This window comes from Histomonas meleagridis, assembly GCF_020186115.1.
Source record: "Histomonas meleagridis strain 2922-C6/04-10x chromosome Unknown contig_45, whole genome shotgun sequence".
NCBI lineage: Eukaryota > Parabasalia > Tritrichomonadida > Dientamoebidae > Histomonas > Histomonas meleagridis.
Window position 1 is genome coordinate 52,280 of NW_027150888.1, and position 19,171 is coordinate 71,450.

Below are 19,171 nucleotides of genomic sequence, written 5' to 3' on the forward strand. Positions count from 1 at the left end.
AATGATTAAATTTCATATCATTACTTTTATATATATTTGTGAATTGAAATATATTATTATTATTAATATAATCGAAATGTCCTAAGATTAAACCATATTGGAAAATTGCTTTAATGTTTCCAAGTTTTGTTGATTTCTTTATATATATTATACCTTGTTTCGGGTTATTTAATTCATAATAAAGCATCTTACCATAGATATATAATGCTTCTTTATCATTTTGTTCAATAGCTAAGTTCAAATATCTTAATCCAAGTTGTATATTCTTTTCAATGTTTTTCCCTTTAAATAACATTTTCGCATATAATGTTTGAGCTTTAGCATCACCTGCGTCAGCTGCCATTTTCATATATTTCGAAGATTCCGAATTATTTAATAACATTGCAAGCTTTAATTGCGATTGAAAGTGTCCTTGATCAGCAGCTAATCGATAATATTTTATTGCTTCGATTATGTTTTTTTGTACTCCTTTCCCTTCTAATAAAATCGTCGCATAAATGAATTTCGCATTATTATTGTTTTGTTGTGCTGCAGCTTTATAATATTTTGCGGATTCTTTTAAGTTTTGTTGTATGTTTTCACCTAGTTCTAATATTTGTGACGCATATTCCATTTGTGATGTTAAATCGCCACTATTCGCTGCTAATTTCATATAATATAAACTTAGTTTTGGATTCTCATTAACTCCAGTTCCATTCTTTAATAAAAATGAATACGTTCGTTGCGCTTTTAAAAATCCGCTGTCTGCTGCCATTTTAATATAATACGCACCTTGAGATTGATTCTTTTCACAATCTTGGCCATTTAATAACATCATTCCATATTTGTATTGACTTTCAACATTACCTGATTTTGCTATGACCTTTAAATCAAATGTACTATTACTTTTTGTGGTCGTTTGGAATGAATTCGATTTTTTGATTTTCTTTTGTTTGACTTTAACTGTTTTAACTTTTTTGTAGATAATATCTTCTTCCATTTGTTGAAGAAGGCGTTCTGATTCTCGTTGAATTGGTTTGGTTGTAATTTTTGCAACTATTTTTGGTTCAGGTGATGAATCATAGATCATTGTAAATTCTTTGTTTTTTGGTAATGTTTCATATTGTGTTTGATAATTAAAATTATTTAAAAATATATGAAAATCATGAGTTGGAAGATTAATAGATGGATATGGTAAAAAATAAAGTTGTTTAGAAGATTTAATGACAGAAAAACCTTTAGGAATGATTTTATCTTGATATAAACGGACTTCTTTGATGTCGGAGCCGTTAATTATAAATGAATTGTTTATGTAAAAGTCCGATAGAATTTTGGAAAATGTAATTCGTTTATCTGGATTATGAGCCCAACAATTACGAATAAGTGTTGCATAAAAATCATCGATTGTTGATGGAATTTCGGGACGTTGACCAAGTGCTGTTTTAGAAAGAAATTTAATGCTATCTTCTTGAAGTAGTGAATCTGTTAATATACAATAAACTAGCATACCAAAAGAATAAACATCACATCCTTCATTAAGAGAAGAACTAAGCATATATTCTGGCGCAATATATTGTGATTTTTTGTTGATTAATAATAATGATTGATCATTTTGATGAAATTGATAAAGACCAAAATCAACAACTTTCGGCTCCATATTAGAATCAAGAAGGATATTTGAAGGATATAAATGTCCATGAATTATGTTATTTGAATGAAGAAAATACATAGCTGCAGCTGTTCCAAAAATAATTTTTGATTTTTGGGTAGGAGTGAGTTTGCTAGAAAGATGCTTTGCTAATGAACCTTTTTCATAAAATTCTGATAATAAAAGAAAATGTGGTAAACTATTAATTTCTACAACTCTAATTCCACAATAGCTTAATAGTGATGGAAATGTTACTAATAGTTTTGATTTGAAAGGTTGGAGTTGTTGTGAGTGAAAATTTGGTATACATTTAATGACAATTTTCTGTTGATTTTCCTCATCCAACGCGCTATATGCCGTTCCATTTGTTCCAAAACCCAAACTCTCTATATGTTGAAAATCTTTTAAGCCAAAAGTTGACTCAAGAGAGATGGAACGAAACATTTTAAACGTCCTCCAAATTCACTGTAAACTATTCAATCACAAAATAAAGTTTTCAATCTATTTATATTTATTGTGTTTTGCATTTATCGTCCTTAGTTTCTTTCTTTTTACTTTTTTTACTTTTTTTAATTTTTTTCTTATGCTTTTTTTGCTTTTTTACTGTTTCAGTAGAAGGATTAACTGTTTTCTCTATACCCGCAATCGAATCTAATATATCTTGTTTAAAAGGACCTTTTACAATTTGTTTATAATCATTAAAACATATGAAAAAACTCCATTATTATCAACAACATTAACATCTGCTCCTTGTTTTTGGAAATATTGTACAAAATTAAGTAGACTTTCTTGGCATGCAATTAAAAATGGTGTTAATCCAATTTTATTTTTAAATTCTAATAATTTCGAATCTTCTTTAATCAAGAAGCTACAAAATTTCATCTGTCTAAAAATAACTGAAATATGAATTGGAGCATTAAATATATAAATGAAATTCCATTTAAACAAAATAAATTTATATCCGATCCTTCGATAGAAGAAATAACTTTATAAACATTTTCAAATCCATATTCAGATGCATAATGAATTGGTGCATATCCAAATTCATCAATTTTATTGATATCATAATCAGTGTTTTCCTTAATGAGAGGAAACGCTTCATGAAACCCTGATAAAGATGCTAGATGAAAAAGATTCTGAAAAATTCGAAACAAACTCCAAAAACATAAAATAAACGTCCTTTGAATATTCCCAAAATTTTTTATCTTTTAGAGAGAAAAGAAACTTAACAATTTCAATTTGTCCATAGTTAATAGCAAGCGACATTGGTGTGGACTTATTCCATGATTCACAATATTCACATCCATGATCTAATAAATATGAGAAAATTTTAACATTCCCAATTTCGGCTGCTACATGAAGCGGATTAAGCTCCATGGAATTTTTATGATTAATATTGACTCCTTTGGTTTCAACTAAATATTTAACGCAATCAAATTGTTGTTGTTCTATTGCATAGAAAAGTGGTGTTTTCCCATTGATATCAACAGAGTTAAAATTATATGTGCTAAAATCTGGATCTGATAGAAGAGTAACATTCCCAGTATATGATAAAATATGAAGAAAATTGCGTCCAAATAAATCTATTTGAAACTTTGTATTACTGGGCCATTTTGAATTAATTGCATGAAGGCATTTAGTTGCATTACAATAAGCAGCAGCATGAATTAATGAATCATTACTTCTAAGAATTTCTGGAAGATTTTTTTCAGATGGATCAAAAATAAATTCCTGGCCTTGTGGATCATCAAGAATCTCTTGAATTTTATCAATATCATCATTTTGAATTAATTGATAAATTGCCAAAAACATTTTTATAAAAACAGTCAGCAAAATTAACGGTCGATGAAACATAAACGGTGATAACCGGCGTAAACCGTACGATTTTTTAGATCCCAATTACAGAATTAAAGTTAGTTTTCTCTCTTGAACTCGCAAACCCTCCTCCAGATGTATTCATCACAGTAGAAAATGGGCCACAAAATCAACGCATGAGTAAAGATCCTCAATCTTCAAATTTCCATTATGAAATGATTCTTAGTGATTCAATTCAATATCCAGTTTCGTTAAACTATTGTTATTTTACACAGACACAATACTTAGGCCCTCAAACTCGTTCAATATTAATTTCATATAAACCTCCAAATATTATCTACGTAAATGATTCTTTAGAACCAACACAACACAAAGACACTTCCACTGCTGTATTTGTTTTAGCAGTAGAAAACACACAAACACGTAATGTGTTAGTTTTTTCTGAACTTCCAATATTCAACGGAAATAATCAAATTAATTTGAAATATAACTCTGCAACAAATTTATGGGCTGGTTCTGCAGAGATATTCACATCGTTTTTATTCCCAATAACATACTCATATTGCATATCAAATGATAACCAAAATTGGATACCAGAACGACGTCATCGTCACTTACTTGTGAGCTCACCAATCGAAGGAGGATGCTTTTGTATTTATAATATCTTTTCTCAAAGCATAATGCCAATACCATTTTATTTCCCACCAATTTTCTTATACAGCCATTCTCAAAACACCACCGAATTCATTCTTAACTATTGTCATCGGGCACAAAACTTCCCACGTTCAGTATGTATACGTTTAGGGAATCAGCAATATCAAATGAACTATAAGAAATATTGGGAATATCATATTTTGTTCCCCAATAAAATTCCTTTCCAAGAGTATTCAGTTCTTTGTGATAACTTTTCAATTCAATCAAAAATCTTCAAATTTAATCTTTTTCAAGGCACTCAAATAAACACCATCCGAACAACATATGATGGCCCTTTGATATATCGTCCTCTTACCATCTATTTCTCGCTTATTTCCCTTCGTTCAAAGCCAAACGACCCGTGTGGCACTTTTCCGGTTTTGTCAGAAATTGTTCAACTTGTTCAATATTGGGGAATAGAGCAAATTCATGTACATATTGAAACTCTTGGGTCAAATAATATACTTTTAGATCCTGTTCAATTATCAGTACCAATCACATATGATCCAAAAGATTCAATTAATAGTATTCGAATTAAAAAAGTTGAATGGATAAGACAACAATACAATACTTATAAAATACCTTCATATGGAGCATTTATTCAACGATATAGTGAACTTTTCAAAGATGTATGTACATCTGATTTCGAACTTTACACTCAATTTATCTGTTACAGCCAATTGTTCGAACATGTTCAAACAGCCTTTGAGAACGGGATTTGTATTATTACTGATGTATCATTGAAAAGTGGAATTTCTTCATTACAAAGTTCCCTTCAAATGGTATCTCTTTACTCCAACTGCATTTTCCTCACAGATATGCTTTCTGATTCAGGCCCAGGCATTACCTTTGAGAAAATGCAAAATATTTTTTCACCAGATGAATCTCTTATTGTTTCCAAAACATTTTTCAAGCAAAGCGGAACGAATTTCACTCCTATTGACATCTATAAGAACCCAAATGTCCTCGACGAAGCACTTCAAATGTTCATAGAGCCATCAAGAAGAAACCGTTTCAGAGACGGTTTATTGAAACTTTTCGCTCTTGAGCACAACAACAGCGATCCAAACTATTCTAACAAGTTTGGAGAAATAATGGGATTCCTACAACAGGTGGGAAGTCATATTTCATCATCTATTGTTGTCGAAGAAAAATTTGGATTTTATGCAAACATGAATGACTTGATGCAAATGAATATACTTCGCGCTTCCAGTAGAGAAGAAAGTGCTTTTGTATATGCAACGCCAAACTTACTTCAACCAAATGTTTTCTCATCATATGGAGAATCTCCTGAAAAAATCGATATAATCACCGCACTGAGGAAAGGCTTGAGAAGAAACATTTCGAACTATGCAATTCATATTGAAGATTTCCTTATTTGTTGCGATGCTGTCAGTAAAAGGAAACATGACATAGTAGAAGTGGCACCAGGAAGCAAGAGACCCATTTACAATACAACAATCGCTGAAATACAGCAACAGGTACAGAAGGTGAACAACTTCTTGAAGACCTTATGAACCGTCAAAACCGTAAACGATACAGAAGTTCACTTTCATCTTTCATCATTCCCAAAAAAAACTTATAGCTGTAAATTCACTTTGAGCTAATTTTTTTAAATTTCCAATCGATTTCTTATTTTTTTATTTTTTAATCAATTTGATCATTACATTTTAAGATTTCATTTTTGACATATTAAATAAGACATGCGAAAACAAAGTCTTGATTTATTTTTAATGGTTAACAAATAAAAATCGTCTAATAACTTCTTCTTATTTTTTTTTTTCTTTTCTTTTGATCATCCATTAATTTGAATGGCAAACAGCGGTTGACGATTAAAACATATTGAAGAAGTGAATGGAAAAAAGAAAAAGAAGCATAAAACCTCCTAAAAATGGAACACATGAAATCAAGATAAGGGGATGCATAGACTCTGTACAAAATGTAAGACCAGAAAGCATAAGGTCTTTATATTTTTCAATCGCTTGCACAAATTGTGGTCATGTTACAAATAACGTAAAAATACAAAACGAACCTGAGAACTTTATCCAAATATGCCCTGAGTGCAAATTGCAAAACTCAATTTCCATTGTTGATTTATTCATTGAAAAAGGTGTAAGTAAATCAATGCAATGGGAACCTCTAATGGTTGTTGACTGCAAAAATTGTCGGATTGATGTGGTTGATTGCAATAAATGGATAATCAAATCAGAATCAGGAAAAGAATATCAATGGGAAAAAGACGAAAACGATTTTTTTGAATTCGACAACATTCTCATGAAGCCCATTAGTGTCACAAACATTGACTTTTTTACAGTTTCTTTATAATTTAATTTATTTTTACAATTATAATTAAGATCATTGAACTTTTTGGTGTTTTTTGGTTGTAATTTATTTCAAAAAAATCGATTTTTATAAAATCTCAAACAATCAAAAAGTATTTTAGATTTGATTTAAATATTAAAAATTATGGATTAAAAAAAAATAATAAAGATTCAATCTAGTGCTGAATGAAATATTTTTATTTTTGTCTTCTTAAAATTTTAAGAATTGATTAATTATTGTCAGACTAACTTTGAAAACCCTCATTGTAGAATTGCCCTTAGCTCCATGAGTTTAAAAACATTAAATTCAATTTTTATCATTTCGACTTTTTCTGTGAAAGTATATGTGATATGACTTTTTTTTTTTTTTTTTGATAAAAACTATTTTTTCTATAATTTACATCATCGGTAACTACGATACACAAGGCCAATAGTTGTTATGTTATGTTACAAATTGTAAGCAAATCGAAATGGTGATAAAAATTTAAAAAATCAATATCTATTAAGCAAAATATGAAGATCATTTGTATCTAATATAAATTTATTCATCTGATTATAAAAATTCCCTTAATTTTTTTTGACTATCCAAAAATTGTGGATTTGGATCCAAATGTAATTACATTAGCACCTTTTTTAATAAGTATAACATTTTAAATATACCATTATAAGTGCTATATTAAATATTTAAAGCATTTTGAATTCAAATTATTATTTTGAAACTTCCAATATAACGTATAAAATTAATCATTTGCATTACCATTCCTTTTCAAGAAGTAATTTGACTATTTCTGTATGATGATTTGAAGATGCTTTCATAAGTGTTCTAAATATTTGAAATAAATTCTAATTATTATTTTGATATATTATATAAAATGTATAAATTTTATCTTTAGCATTAGTATTTGGATTGCTAACATTAGTGCTGTTTTAAATATTTTAAGTATTTTTCAAATATTATTTTGAAAACCAAAATAAAATATATAAATATCATCTTTAACATTAGTGTCATTTCCTTCCTTTCCAAGAAGTAATTTAACAATATTGATTTGATTATTTTGTATTGCCAATATAAGTGCTATATTAAATATTGGAAATAATTTCTAAATATTATTTTAATGTATTAAATAAAATCTATAAATATAATCTTTAACATTAGCATCAATTCCTTCCTTTTCAAGAAGTAATTTGACTATTTCTGTATAGCCTTCTGAAATTGCTAAAATTAAAGTGTTAGTTGGAATTTTGTATTCTTGGAGAATATGTTTAAGAAGGTATAAATTCCCATTTTTTATTGTTTCATTTATCATATTATCATTAACTTTCATTCCATTTTCAAGTAGAAATGAAAAAATTTCATAACTTACACATTGAATAACATATTTCTAAAAGTGTATTCATTAAATGTATATAATTTTTTATTACAAATATATATAAAGATATTATTTTTATGGAATTTAATTGATGCTTCATATGCACAAAAAAATGATGAATGCTTTTGTTCACATAAATGAATGATTTCTTCATTTCCACCTGCAACTGCATATTTACGTGTTTTATCTACTTTCGAACCCTTCATAAGTAAATATTTAAAACATTTAACAGCAGAAAAAATGCTGCATAATCAATTAATGAAACAATTCCTTCATTAACAAATGAACATTTTTCATAAAGAGATGGTTTAATAGTTTGATTAAAGTCAAATTTTTCTTGTGATGATATTTCTTGAAGTTTTTCGATTTCATCATTTCAACCAATTGAATTTACATGTTTGTAATTTATTGTCTTATTTTTTCTGCACAAATCACAAAAGTTTAATAAAACTTTTTGAGCTTTAAAACCTAAAACGAAAGCTCGAATTCAAAGCAGAAAAAAACTTAATTATAAAATTTCTCATTTTTGTTATTGTTTGTTTGTTTTGTTTTTAGATTATGCTAGATTCTAAAAATATCTAATGATCAAAGCAAAAATTTAAAATTATGTCTTTAGCATTTTTTTTATTGATTCATTATACAGGAAGATTCCTAAAGCAATTTGTTCATTTTTGGAGGCTTTGGACAACTTAAAACATAAACACATGAAGTAACTTTTTATATTTATCGAATTCACAGTTAAAACCGAATTATTTATTTAATTCTTACTAATTATTTTTACTCAATGTTGAATTTTAACACGTATTTTATATCAAGAGAAGACTTTCCAACTCTTGCTTCGAATTCACCAGGTTCTACTACTCTTTCGCAATTAGCATTTACGATGCTGCAATCTTTACATGGAATTTCTATTTCAACACTTTTTTCCTCATTAGGCTTTAACTCCACAACTGAATAACCCTTTAATTCTTGGCATGCCCATGTGACTGAAGTAATTAGATCAGTTATATAAACCTGAATTACTTCGGTACCAATTCTATTTCCAGTATTCTTAACGGCCACCGTCACTTTTATCACATCATTTACGTTGTAAACTTCCTTATCGACTTTTGCCATAACGTATTCAATATTTGTATATTGTAAACCATAGCCGAATTCGTATTTTGGTTTTTGTGTCATGTCGGCATAACGGTCACCGTGCTGACCTTTTACCACATTATAATAAATTGGCTGTTGACCAATATGATAAGGAATCGAGATCGTCAATCTTCCTCTTGGCTCAAAGTCTCCGAATATAATTTTATCGAAAGCTTTTCCGCCGAGCATTCCAGGGGAAAACTGATAAATTATAGCGCTCGCTTCATCAGCGCATTTCGGAAGTATTAAAGGCTTTGAAGATATTACGTCGATTATAAACTTCTTCTTCAAGTTTATAACGCCTTTAATTAGTTCCTTTTGGTTTCCTTGTAACTTAAGTGTTGCAGTGCTTTTAGTTTCTCCCCAATAACTTAATCGATCACCAACAACAATAATAACTAAATCTGATTCCGATGCCTTCTTCATAGCTTCTTCATAATTATATTCATCGTCAGGTTCACATTTTGCGCCTGCTTCATATAATAAATTGTTCTTAAGTCGTTTCTCTAATGCATCTTTAACAGTGACGATGCATTCGCGTGGTTGCTTATATGGAATACGTGTTTGCCCTGTTCCTAATGACCAATCTCCAAGTTGCGCCCATGCATGATCAGCGTTTGGCCCGATTAATGCGATTTTTTGTTGTGCGTCATTACGAAGAGGTAAAATTCCGTCGTTCTTAACTAACACTAATGATTTAAGTGCCGCTTCTAAAGCAACTTTTCGATGTTCTTTCGTCCCGTTTCGTTTGTTCGCTAATTCTTCATTAGGATATCGATCATCTTCAAATAGTCCTAACTTGAATTTCATACGTAATATTCGTCGGCATGATGAATCAATGTCTTCGATGTTAAGTTTACCATTTTCAATAGCTGAAAGACAGCCTTCATAAAACTTAGGAGTGGTCATTATCATGTCGCAGCCACTACGGACAGCAAGTGCTGCAGCATCTTCGTAATCTTTACAAACTTTTTGGTCTTCAACTAGCCATCCAACATTGTTCCAATCAGTTAATAAGAACCCATTAAAGGACCAAACTTCTTTGAGGATGTGTCGAAGAAGCCATGGGTTACCTGAGCTTGGAAGCCCTTCCATGGATTGGTACCCAACCATAAACGACCCTACACCTGTTTCACATACTTTCTGAAATGGAGGGAGAAAATATGATAGTAATTTTCGATGTGAAATATCTGCTTCACTTGCATCGCGACCACCTTGAGTCTCTGAATAGCCTGCAAAATGTTTGGTGCACGCAAGAACTTTCTCGGGATCACCACTTAATGTTTTGCCTTGGTATCCACGACAAAGAGCGGATGCAAATTCACCAATGAGATATGGATCTTCACCAAAAGTTTCACCAACACGACCCCAGCGAAGATCACGTGCAATACAACAAACTGGTGAAAATGTCATGGAAATTCCGGTGTATCGCATCTCGGATGCTGTGATTTCTCCCATCTTTTCAATGAGTTCTTTGTCCCAAGATTGTGCAATACCAAGCTGGGTCGGGAAAATTGTGGCACCAGACCAAAATGAATGTCCATGAATTGCATCAATACCAACAAGAATTGGGATACCAAGTCTTGTCTTACGTTGGAAATCAATTACACGTGCAACTTCATTACCAAGTAAATGAAGAACTGATCCTGGATGTTGGGTTTCCAATGTTTCATTGAGATTTTCTCGACCGTCAAATTGAACCATTTGCCCGACTTTTTCTTCAATTGTCATTCTGGATAATAGGTCTTCAACTCGTTCTTCTATTGATTTTGTTGGATCTTTGTAGGGTTCCATTGCGAAATGTGAAAGAAAATGTAATGACGACGACCGTTAACAAATTTTTTCTTAGATATGTTGATCAAAATCATCTCAAAAATAAAGGTTGAAAGTCGATAAGTGCGCACTTAAATTTGGTTGGAATTAACGGTCGTAGTTGAGACACTTTTCTTTGAATTAACTTGTCAATTTCTTGTATGTTGAACCGCTCATTCAATGGTTTATATTAAAAAAGCCAACAAGCGGTTTTTCATTCAGGCAAAATGAACAAAAATCCGAATCTCGTCGCAATTGACGCGATTAATTCCAAAATTTCCTTGAGTTTTGCTTCATATATACAAAGTATTATCAAAGAATTACCAAATTATGAAATCACAACGATTAATTCGAAGTTTATTAATTTTATTAAATCCTTTCCATGCATTGATGATACAACTAAGACATCAATAAAGAAGTTTATAGCCCTTGCTCAAAATCAACCAGAATCATGTTTCAAAGAAATTTTGAATTATTTTGTACCAATTGATCTTGATATATCAAACCCCATCACAAAACACAAACTTGAATCAACTCATTATGTTTCTAGGCTAAGGTTAACAGTAGCTCAAAAAGCTGATCCAATAATTCGATCAATACTTTTTATATTCACCGATGGTATAATTGCTGATACCATCAAGATGTACTTTGAAAGTGAAGGTCGAAATCCAAACTGTGATTTAACATTTCTTTTTGATTATTTTACCACATATTTTGAAGAGACAGAGCAACCATATATAAACGCATTGATTGCTCTTCTCAAAACTGTTAACATTCGAAAATATGAAGCAGTTATTTATCATCTTTCAATAATTCATCCCAAGCAAACCTATGACTTATTAGTTAAGTTAATTGATGAAACTCCCCAAATTTCAGATTTCTATTCTTTGTTCCTTTCACTCTATCGTTCTGTTTCAACCAAAGGCATGACAGAAGAAGACATTGTAAACCTTGGAAAATCGAAATCGTTCAGAAATCTATTGAATTTGTTTCAATACAAACCGAAAATCAGCATTGAACAAATTTCTACTTCATACTTCATATCAAATCTTCTTTGTAGTGAGATGAGTATATCACCAGAACGAGCCAAGTCAGAGTTTGTTCGAATTATCGAAAGTGAAGCTCTTAAAACCCAAAATTCACCTGTTTCATTACCGATATTGTCAAGTATACTATGTATGAACGACAATTATTTTGAAACTGAAATTAATGTTAAAATGATATTACAAAATTCATATAAATTACTTGAAGAATTTCAAACTTCATCACAATTAATATTTTATTCAATTCGGCAATTAATATGTGGTAACAAATATATAAATCGATGTAATAAAACATTTACATATGAAAAAACTAATAGTAAATTAACAGAAGAACAAATTGATGAAATATATCAAAAACTTTTTTCATTTGGAATCTTTTCTACTCCACAAAAAGACATAAAATTTTTCATAATTCAAAGTATCATTAATAACTTTCCGACGTTTTTAGAAAAACAATTTCCACGCTTTAAGAAGCCATTATTTGTATTAAGCAATGGCCGAATTTTATTTGAATTTGTTTCTGATATTTTATCGATTCATTATATTGAAGAAAATTATCCAAATGAAATCCAAAAACTTAAAGATGAAATGAATAAAATCATTGAACAATTATTTAAATCATTAAAACCAAACATTGGTTCTAACATATATTCTATATCAATTAATCCATGTGATTTAGATAATATAATTAAATCTTCAATACCAATACCAGTATCAATGCCAAGTATTAAAAGAATTTGTGATATTTCTTCATGGAAGAAAATGTTAAAAACGAAAGGAAATGAAAACTTTTTTAATCAATCAAAGGATAATTCATTAAATACCAATTTTATAATGGACAAAGATGAACCGATAAATTATATGTTTCAATTAATACCAAAATTCGAATATTCAGCACAAAGAATTGGTTCATTATGTAATTATATTTATGATAAATCCGTTAAGAAATCAGCGATTGTTTGTAAAGTATTACAATATTTAATACAAAATAACATTGATAAATCGAATGAAATATTAACAAAAATTATGGAAAATATTCCATCAACAAATGAACAATTATATATATTATTGAATTTATTAATTTCGATTTTTTATATATTAAAAATGAATAATATGATAACAAAAGAAATTATTGAAACTGTTTCACCAATTATAATATTTGGACTTTGTTCTTCTTCTTATTTAATACGTACAAAAGTATTTAATTTGATTGAACTTATTCCTGAATTTCATGATTTTATACAAGAAAAAGATTCGATATTATTCGAGAACTTTGTAATTAAAATGTATTCAATGATTTCATTTGATTATGATTTAGGTAAATTATTATCAATTCCTTATCATTCATTTTATGAATTTGGATTATCTAATTATGATAAACTTTATCATATTTATTTATCTGTTTTATTTATTTCTTTAAATTCTAATTCTAATTTACAATATATCATTAAAAACTCATTAAATTTCATGATTAAAATATTAAATAATTCTTTCGATGAATTAAAGAAGAAAGATTTAATGTGTTTATTAAATGTTTCTACATATATAATATCAAATAGTACATTAGAAATATCAAATTCAAATGAATTTAAGAAAATTTTTGAAATTTTACCTTTAATCCAAGACGATCAAATCCTATTCAATTCGTTCGTTTCATCGATATCGGTCGAATTAGCTTATTCTTCTTTAATTAATATCATTTCTAATAATGATAACTTTATTCAAGGTTTGACGTATGCAAGTCGAATCATGTGGGAGAATAATCAAGATAAACCTCTTGTAATAATGAACACTATATTACCAATATATGATAAATTTATTGAAATATTTAATGAAAAGAATATTGTTAATATTAATTCGATCTCTAAAACGAATATTAAAGATCCAAAAATTAAGAAATATATAATTGATATATTGATAATGATTTTTAATATGTTTTCTAGATATAAAGAAAATCATTATGAAAATGTTTGCGGTCCATTTATGCGATCATCAAATTCGGAAATATTTGATGATAAAATCCAAATTAATTTCAAGAATTGGTATTATTTCATGTATAACTTATCTATGGATGATGATAAAGAAATTTCAAGTTGTTCATTGAAAGCACTTTCTAATTATTATTCAGTTGCGCCAATTTGTAATGAAATATTTGATATATTCACAACTAATTTCCAACAATTAGCAGAAAATAGTGTGGAAACTGCAATTAGTATTGTATCACGTTCTTATCAAACATTTATTCCGTTCTTGTTAAAAAGAGCACATCAGAAATCCGATTATTTCATTTGTATCGCAGAACAATTCGAAGATTTCGTTTCAAGTAATGATATTATTTCATTTATAGCTGAAAGAGCTTCGTTACCGATGTTACAACATGATAAAGATTTTTCTCAATTAATTTATAATTATATCGGTTATTTATTAGCTAATTGTTTATTATATTTGACAGATAAATCTGGTTGTCAAAAATATGCATTAAAAATATTGAAAAGTATTTCATTTTCATTTGCATTGATTAAGAAAAACGATGAAATATTCATACAACTTATTCAATACTTTATGGAGAACGATGGAACTGACATGTCATTTGAATCGTTGATGGCGTTGAATGCTTTACTCAGTAAAGCATTCAATTTCTGCGCTGAACAATTTCTTTATGCGGCATTCAAAATACTTTGTGATCATTATTATTCATTCTTTGCACGATTTATATCTGAATGGGTTAAAAATGTAAAACTTATACAAGCTGATACAAATGGAATTGTCGAAAATGGTGAACAATGTTTTATATCATTTTCATCTTATTCATTTGTAGAAATGTTATTAAAGTCATTATGTAATAATACTATTGAAGTATCATCGATTAATTTAATTGATGAATTAACATCTAATTCTGATAATCTTGAAGTTATCTTTGTAATATGTTTATACTTCTATGATAATCTTCATGATAATTCATTACGATTATTACAATATTTATGTCAACGTTATGATAAATTAATAACGAAAATCAACAAAATATTACAATTTAAATATTGGTTTTATCAACAAGTACAATTACATAAATATGATCAATCATTTGACATCAACAAATTTATGGAATTTTTAGGCAAAGCTAAAGAAAAAGATAAAGAAAAAGACAAAGAAAACAAAGACAAAGAAAATATACCAGAACCAGTTGATGAATATAAGAAAATCACCGAATTTGTATTAGAGCTTACATCGTTATTAAAGAACCCTCAAACAGAACCTTATGTAATATCATATTGTTTAATAATGAAACAATCCGAAATCTCAAAGAATATCATCAAAAACATTTTTGGTACTGAAAACCCAACAGTTTTAATGGTACAAAAACGATTTAATCAAACGCAACTTAAGTTATTCTTTGAATGTTGTTTCGAATGGGCTTCTTCTTGTGGTGATTTATATATATCAAGTCAAGCGTCATTTATTACATTAAATCATATTACACATTCTGAGCCATTTATGATTGATATTATCATTAGAACTTTAAGTATATTAATCACTACAATTAAAGAAAAAAATACTACAACAATTACAAAACATAACTTTTCTGTTTTCGCCGATGATTACTCAATTGATATGAAACTTTTATATGGTTATATAGCAAAATTAATTAATTTACTTTCAGATTTAAATTTGTTGTTGGATGAACCACAAGAAAAAGTGTTTTGGGTGGCCTCGGAATTTCTATTGGCGTCCGATCACGACTTTAACGGTATCTTCGGGGTGACCGTTAAGGCAATTGAATCGTATTTGAACAAGTCAACAAAAGTCACAAAAGTGCCAGAGAATTATGATGGTTTACTTCAAAAACTTGGATCCGAAGATTTACTGCTCGATTCACGTGACTTACCTCAAGGATTAATGTCTTTTTGTAGAGCAGTATTGAAGTTGGCTATGATTGGAAAATATGAAGTTATTGTCGGATCATTTAGAAACGGTTGCGAGGTTGCTAACGCTGAAGCTATAACAATTCTGTTCTTGATCCCTTACTTCGCAACTCATTGTGATGAAAATATGTTTGATGAATACGCTGAAAATATTTCAAATAAGTCAATTGACATTTCGCCGATTTGGAAAGAATTTAGAGAACATTCAATGAGAATGAGTGAAACGTCGTTGATAAAGGACTTAGCTGAGTTAGCAACAACGGATTTGATGTTATTAGTTTTGAGGATGTATGCATTATTAATCAAAAATGCTCCATTTTGTACAGCCTCAGTTTGTTCTGTTTGTGTTGCATTACTTTCACTCGACAAGTGTCCAGTACCATATGAAAATTTTGGACGGATAATCAATTTTGCCATCAAAGATAAAGAAGAAGAAAACAGTTCCATTGAGTGCGAGCTCCTTCAAGCATATCAAAAGAAGGCAGTATTTGTTAAGCTAGCAACGCATCCACCACCAAGTAAATTCCCTGTCGAAGAAATTCCCGAAATGTTCGAACCAGAAAAGTGGAAAATCACAAGTGAAATGAATTCAATGGATTCAATACTTTACTTGCCACCGTTTTATCCCATTGATCAAACTTTAGTAATACTTCCATTCCCTGATCGAATCATGAAGAACTGTTGTATGAAATATCAAATAACACCATTCACACAATGGAATAAGATTTTGTTTGAGGCAGAATCAATTAGAATTGATCCAGAAGAAATCCATGAAACTAAATACGTGTTTAAATTTGATAAAAATGATATAGAAGCATTCATGGATAAAACAGTAAAAAGAAATGGTGAAATAAAATCAAAAGAAGTCGTGGACGAAATTAATCAGAAAAATGTTTCGGATGAATTCGATTGCTTGAAATTACCGAAAAATTTGTTCATGCCAACATTGGATTACATAGAGAATTTGGGAGGAGAAATACCTGGCGAAGAAGAATACTTAAATATATTCTCGAATTAGCATTAAATAAATAAAAAGTAATATGTTAACTCACATTTTTAAAATTATAAAGTAATTCATTATAATATTAAATTTATAAAGTAATGTCATTATAATATTAAATTTATAAAGTAATTCATTATAATATTAAATTTATAAAGTAATTCATTATAATATTAAATTTATAAAGTAATTCATTATAATATTAAATTTATAAAGTAATTCATTATAATATTAAATTTATAAAGTAATTCATTATAATATTAAATTTATAAAGTAATTCATTATAATATTAAATTTATAAAGTAATGTCATTATAATATTAAATTTATAAAGTAATTCATTATAATATTAAATTTATAAAGTAATTCATTATAATATTAAATTTATAAAGTAATTCATTATAATATTAAATTTATAAAGTAATGTCATTATAATATTAAATTTATAAAGTAATGTCATTATAATATTAAATTTATAAAGTAATTCATTATAATATTAAATTTATAAAGTAATTCATTATAATATTAAATTTATAAAGTAATTCATTATAATATTAAATTTATAAAGTAATTCATTATAATATTAAATTTATAAAGTAATGTCATTATAATATTAAATTTATAAAGTAATGTCATTATAATATTAAATTTATAAAGTAATTCATTATAATATTAAATTTATAAAGTAATTCATTATAATATTAAATTTATAAAGTAATTCATTATAATATTAAATTTATAAAGTAATGTCATTCCTAAAAGAAAATGTAAAGAGAATATAAATCGAAATATTTCAGGAAGACTCGTGTATAGTTATTAAATACATTATTAAATTTTTGAAATTAAAGCTTAAACATTATTTTAAAAATATATTTCTCAATCTATAACACATATAACAATCTCAAATATTTAATTACTTTTAATCCACTAAAATATTTAATAATTTTTTTCGATTAGAGGTAGGTAACTATAGTTATTCACTGCACATTTTTCCTTATACTTAAAATTTATAATTAACTGATGAAAAAAATCATCTTTTTTACTTATGAAAAGAATTTTGGCGGCAATTTTAAAAGAATGGTTTCTATAATTTTTTTCATAATATTATTTAGTGGATAAACTGTTTATTTATCAGCATCTCAACATGCTAATGTGTTTCAAATAATATAAATAATTACCAAATTGTTTAAATAAAATTCATATAAAACAAATAAATATCCTTGTCATTAGTATCAATTTTTTCTTGTTCAAGTAATTTAACAATTTCTGTATGACCATTTTCAGATGCATACATAACTGCTGTAAAAAATATTAGAAGTAATTTCCAAATATTATTTTGAAATACCAAATTATTAAAATAAATTTTAAATAAAACAAATAAATATTTTTAGCATTAACATCAGTTTCTTCATGTGCAAGAAGTAATTTAACTATTTCTATATATCCACTTTCAGATGCTAAAATAAGTGCTGTATCAAATAATTTAAATAATTTCCAAATTATATTTTGAAATTAGAAATTATTAAAATAAATTTTAAATAAAACAAATAAATATTTTTAGCATTAACATCAATTCCTTTTTGTTCAAGAAGTAATTTAACAATTTCTGTTTGATCATTTTCAGTTGCTTCTATAAGTGCTGTATTAAATAATTTAAATATTTTTCAAATATTGTTTTGAAATACTAAATTATTAAAATGAATATCAAATAAGACAAATAAATATTTTTAGCATTAATATCAATTCCTTCTTGTTCAAGAAGTAATTTAATAACTTCTATTTGACCATTTATAGATGCATAAATAAGTGCTGTACAAAATAATTAAAATAACTTTTAAATATTATCTTGAAATACAAAATTATTAAAATGAATATCAAATAAATCAAATAAATATCTTTAATATTAATACCAATTCCTTCTTGTTCAAGAAGTAGTTTAACAATATCTACATAACCATCTTTGGATGCATAAATAAGTGCTGTACCAAATAATTTAAATAATTTTCAAATATTATCTTGATATATAATATAAAATAAATAAATACTGTTAGCATTAATATCAATTCCTTTTTGCTCAAGAAGTAATTTAACTGTCTCTGTATTACCTTTATTAGATGCTCTCATAAGTGCTGTACAAAATAATTTAAATAATTTCTAAATATTGCTTAGAAAATATCAAATTATTAAAATAAATATTAAATAAAACAAATAAATATCTTTAGCATTAATATCAATTCCTTCATGTTCAAGAAGTAATTTAACTATTTCTATATCATCATTTGAAGATGCCATTATAAGTGCTGTTTTAAATAATTTAAATAATTTCCAAATATTATTCATAAATATAAAATTTTTAAAATAAATATTAAACAAAACAAATAAATATTTTTCGTATTAACATTAATTCCTTTTTGTTCAAGAAGTAGTTTGACTA

The 19,171-nt window shown here is 27.6% G+C and overlaps 3 protein-coding genes across 3 annotated transcripts; 2 read left to right on the forward strand and 1 right to left on the reverse strand.

The window, feature by feature from the left end:
• Positions 1-3,618: 3,618 nt before the first annotated feature.
• Positions 3,619-5,652, forward strand: GO595_006623 (uncharacterized protein; the record flags this gene model as incomplete). Its single annotated transcript, XM_067919997.1, has 1 exon — positions 3,619-5,652. The coding sequence occupies one exon, from the start codon at positions 3,619-3,621 to the stop codon at positions 5,650-5,652; it is 2,034 nt and encodes a 677-aa protein (XP_067773186.1).
• Positions 5,653-8,603: 2,951 nt separating this feature from the next.
• Positions 8,604-10,757, reverse strand: GO595_006624 (glycosyl hydrolase; the record flags this gene model as incomplete). Its single annotated transcript, XM_067919998.1, has 1 exon — positions 8,604-10,757. One exon carries the CDS (start codon positions 10,755-10,757, stop codon positions 8,604-8,606), a length of 2,154 nt encoding a protein of 717 aa, XP_067773187.1.
• Positions 10,758-14,917: 4,160 nt separating this feature from the next.
• On the forward strand, positions 14,918-16,756 carry GO595_006625 (uncharacterized protein; the record flags this gene model as incomplete). Its single annotated transcript, XM_067919999.1, has 1 exon — positions 14,918-16,756. The coding sequence occupies one exon, from the start codon at positions 14,918-14,920 to the stop codon at positions 16,754-16,756; it is 1,839 nt and encodes a 612-aa protein (XP_067773188.1).
• Between the last annotated feature and the right edge of the window lie 2,415 nt (positions 16,757-19,171).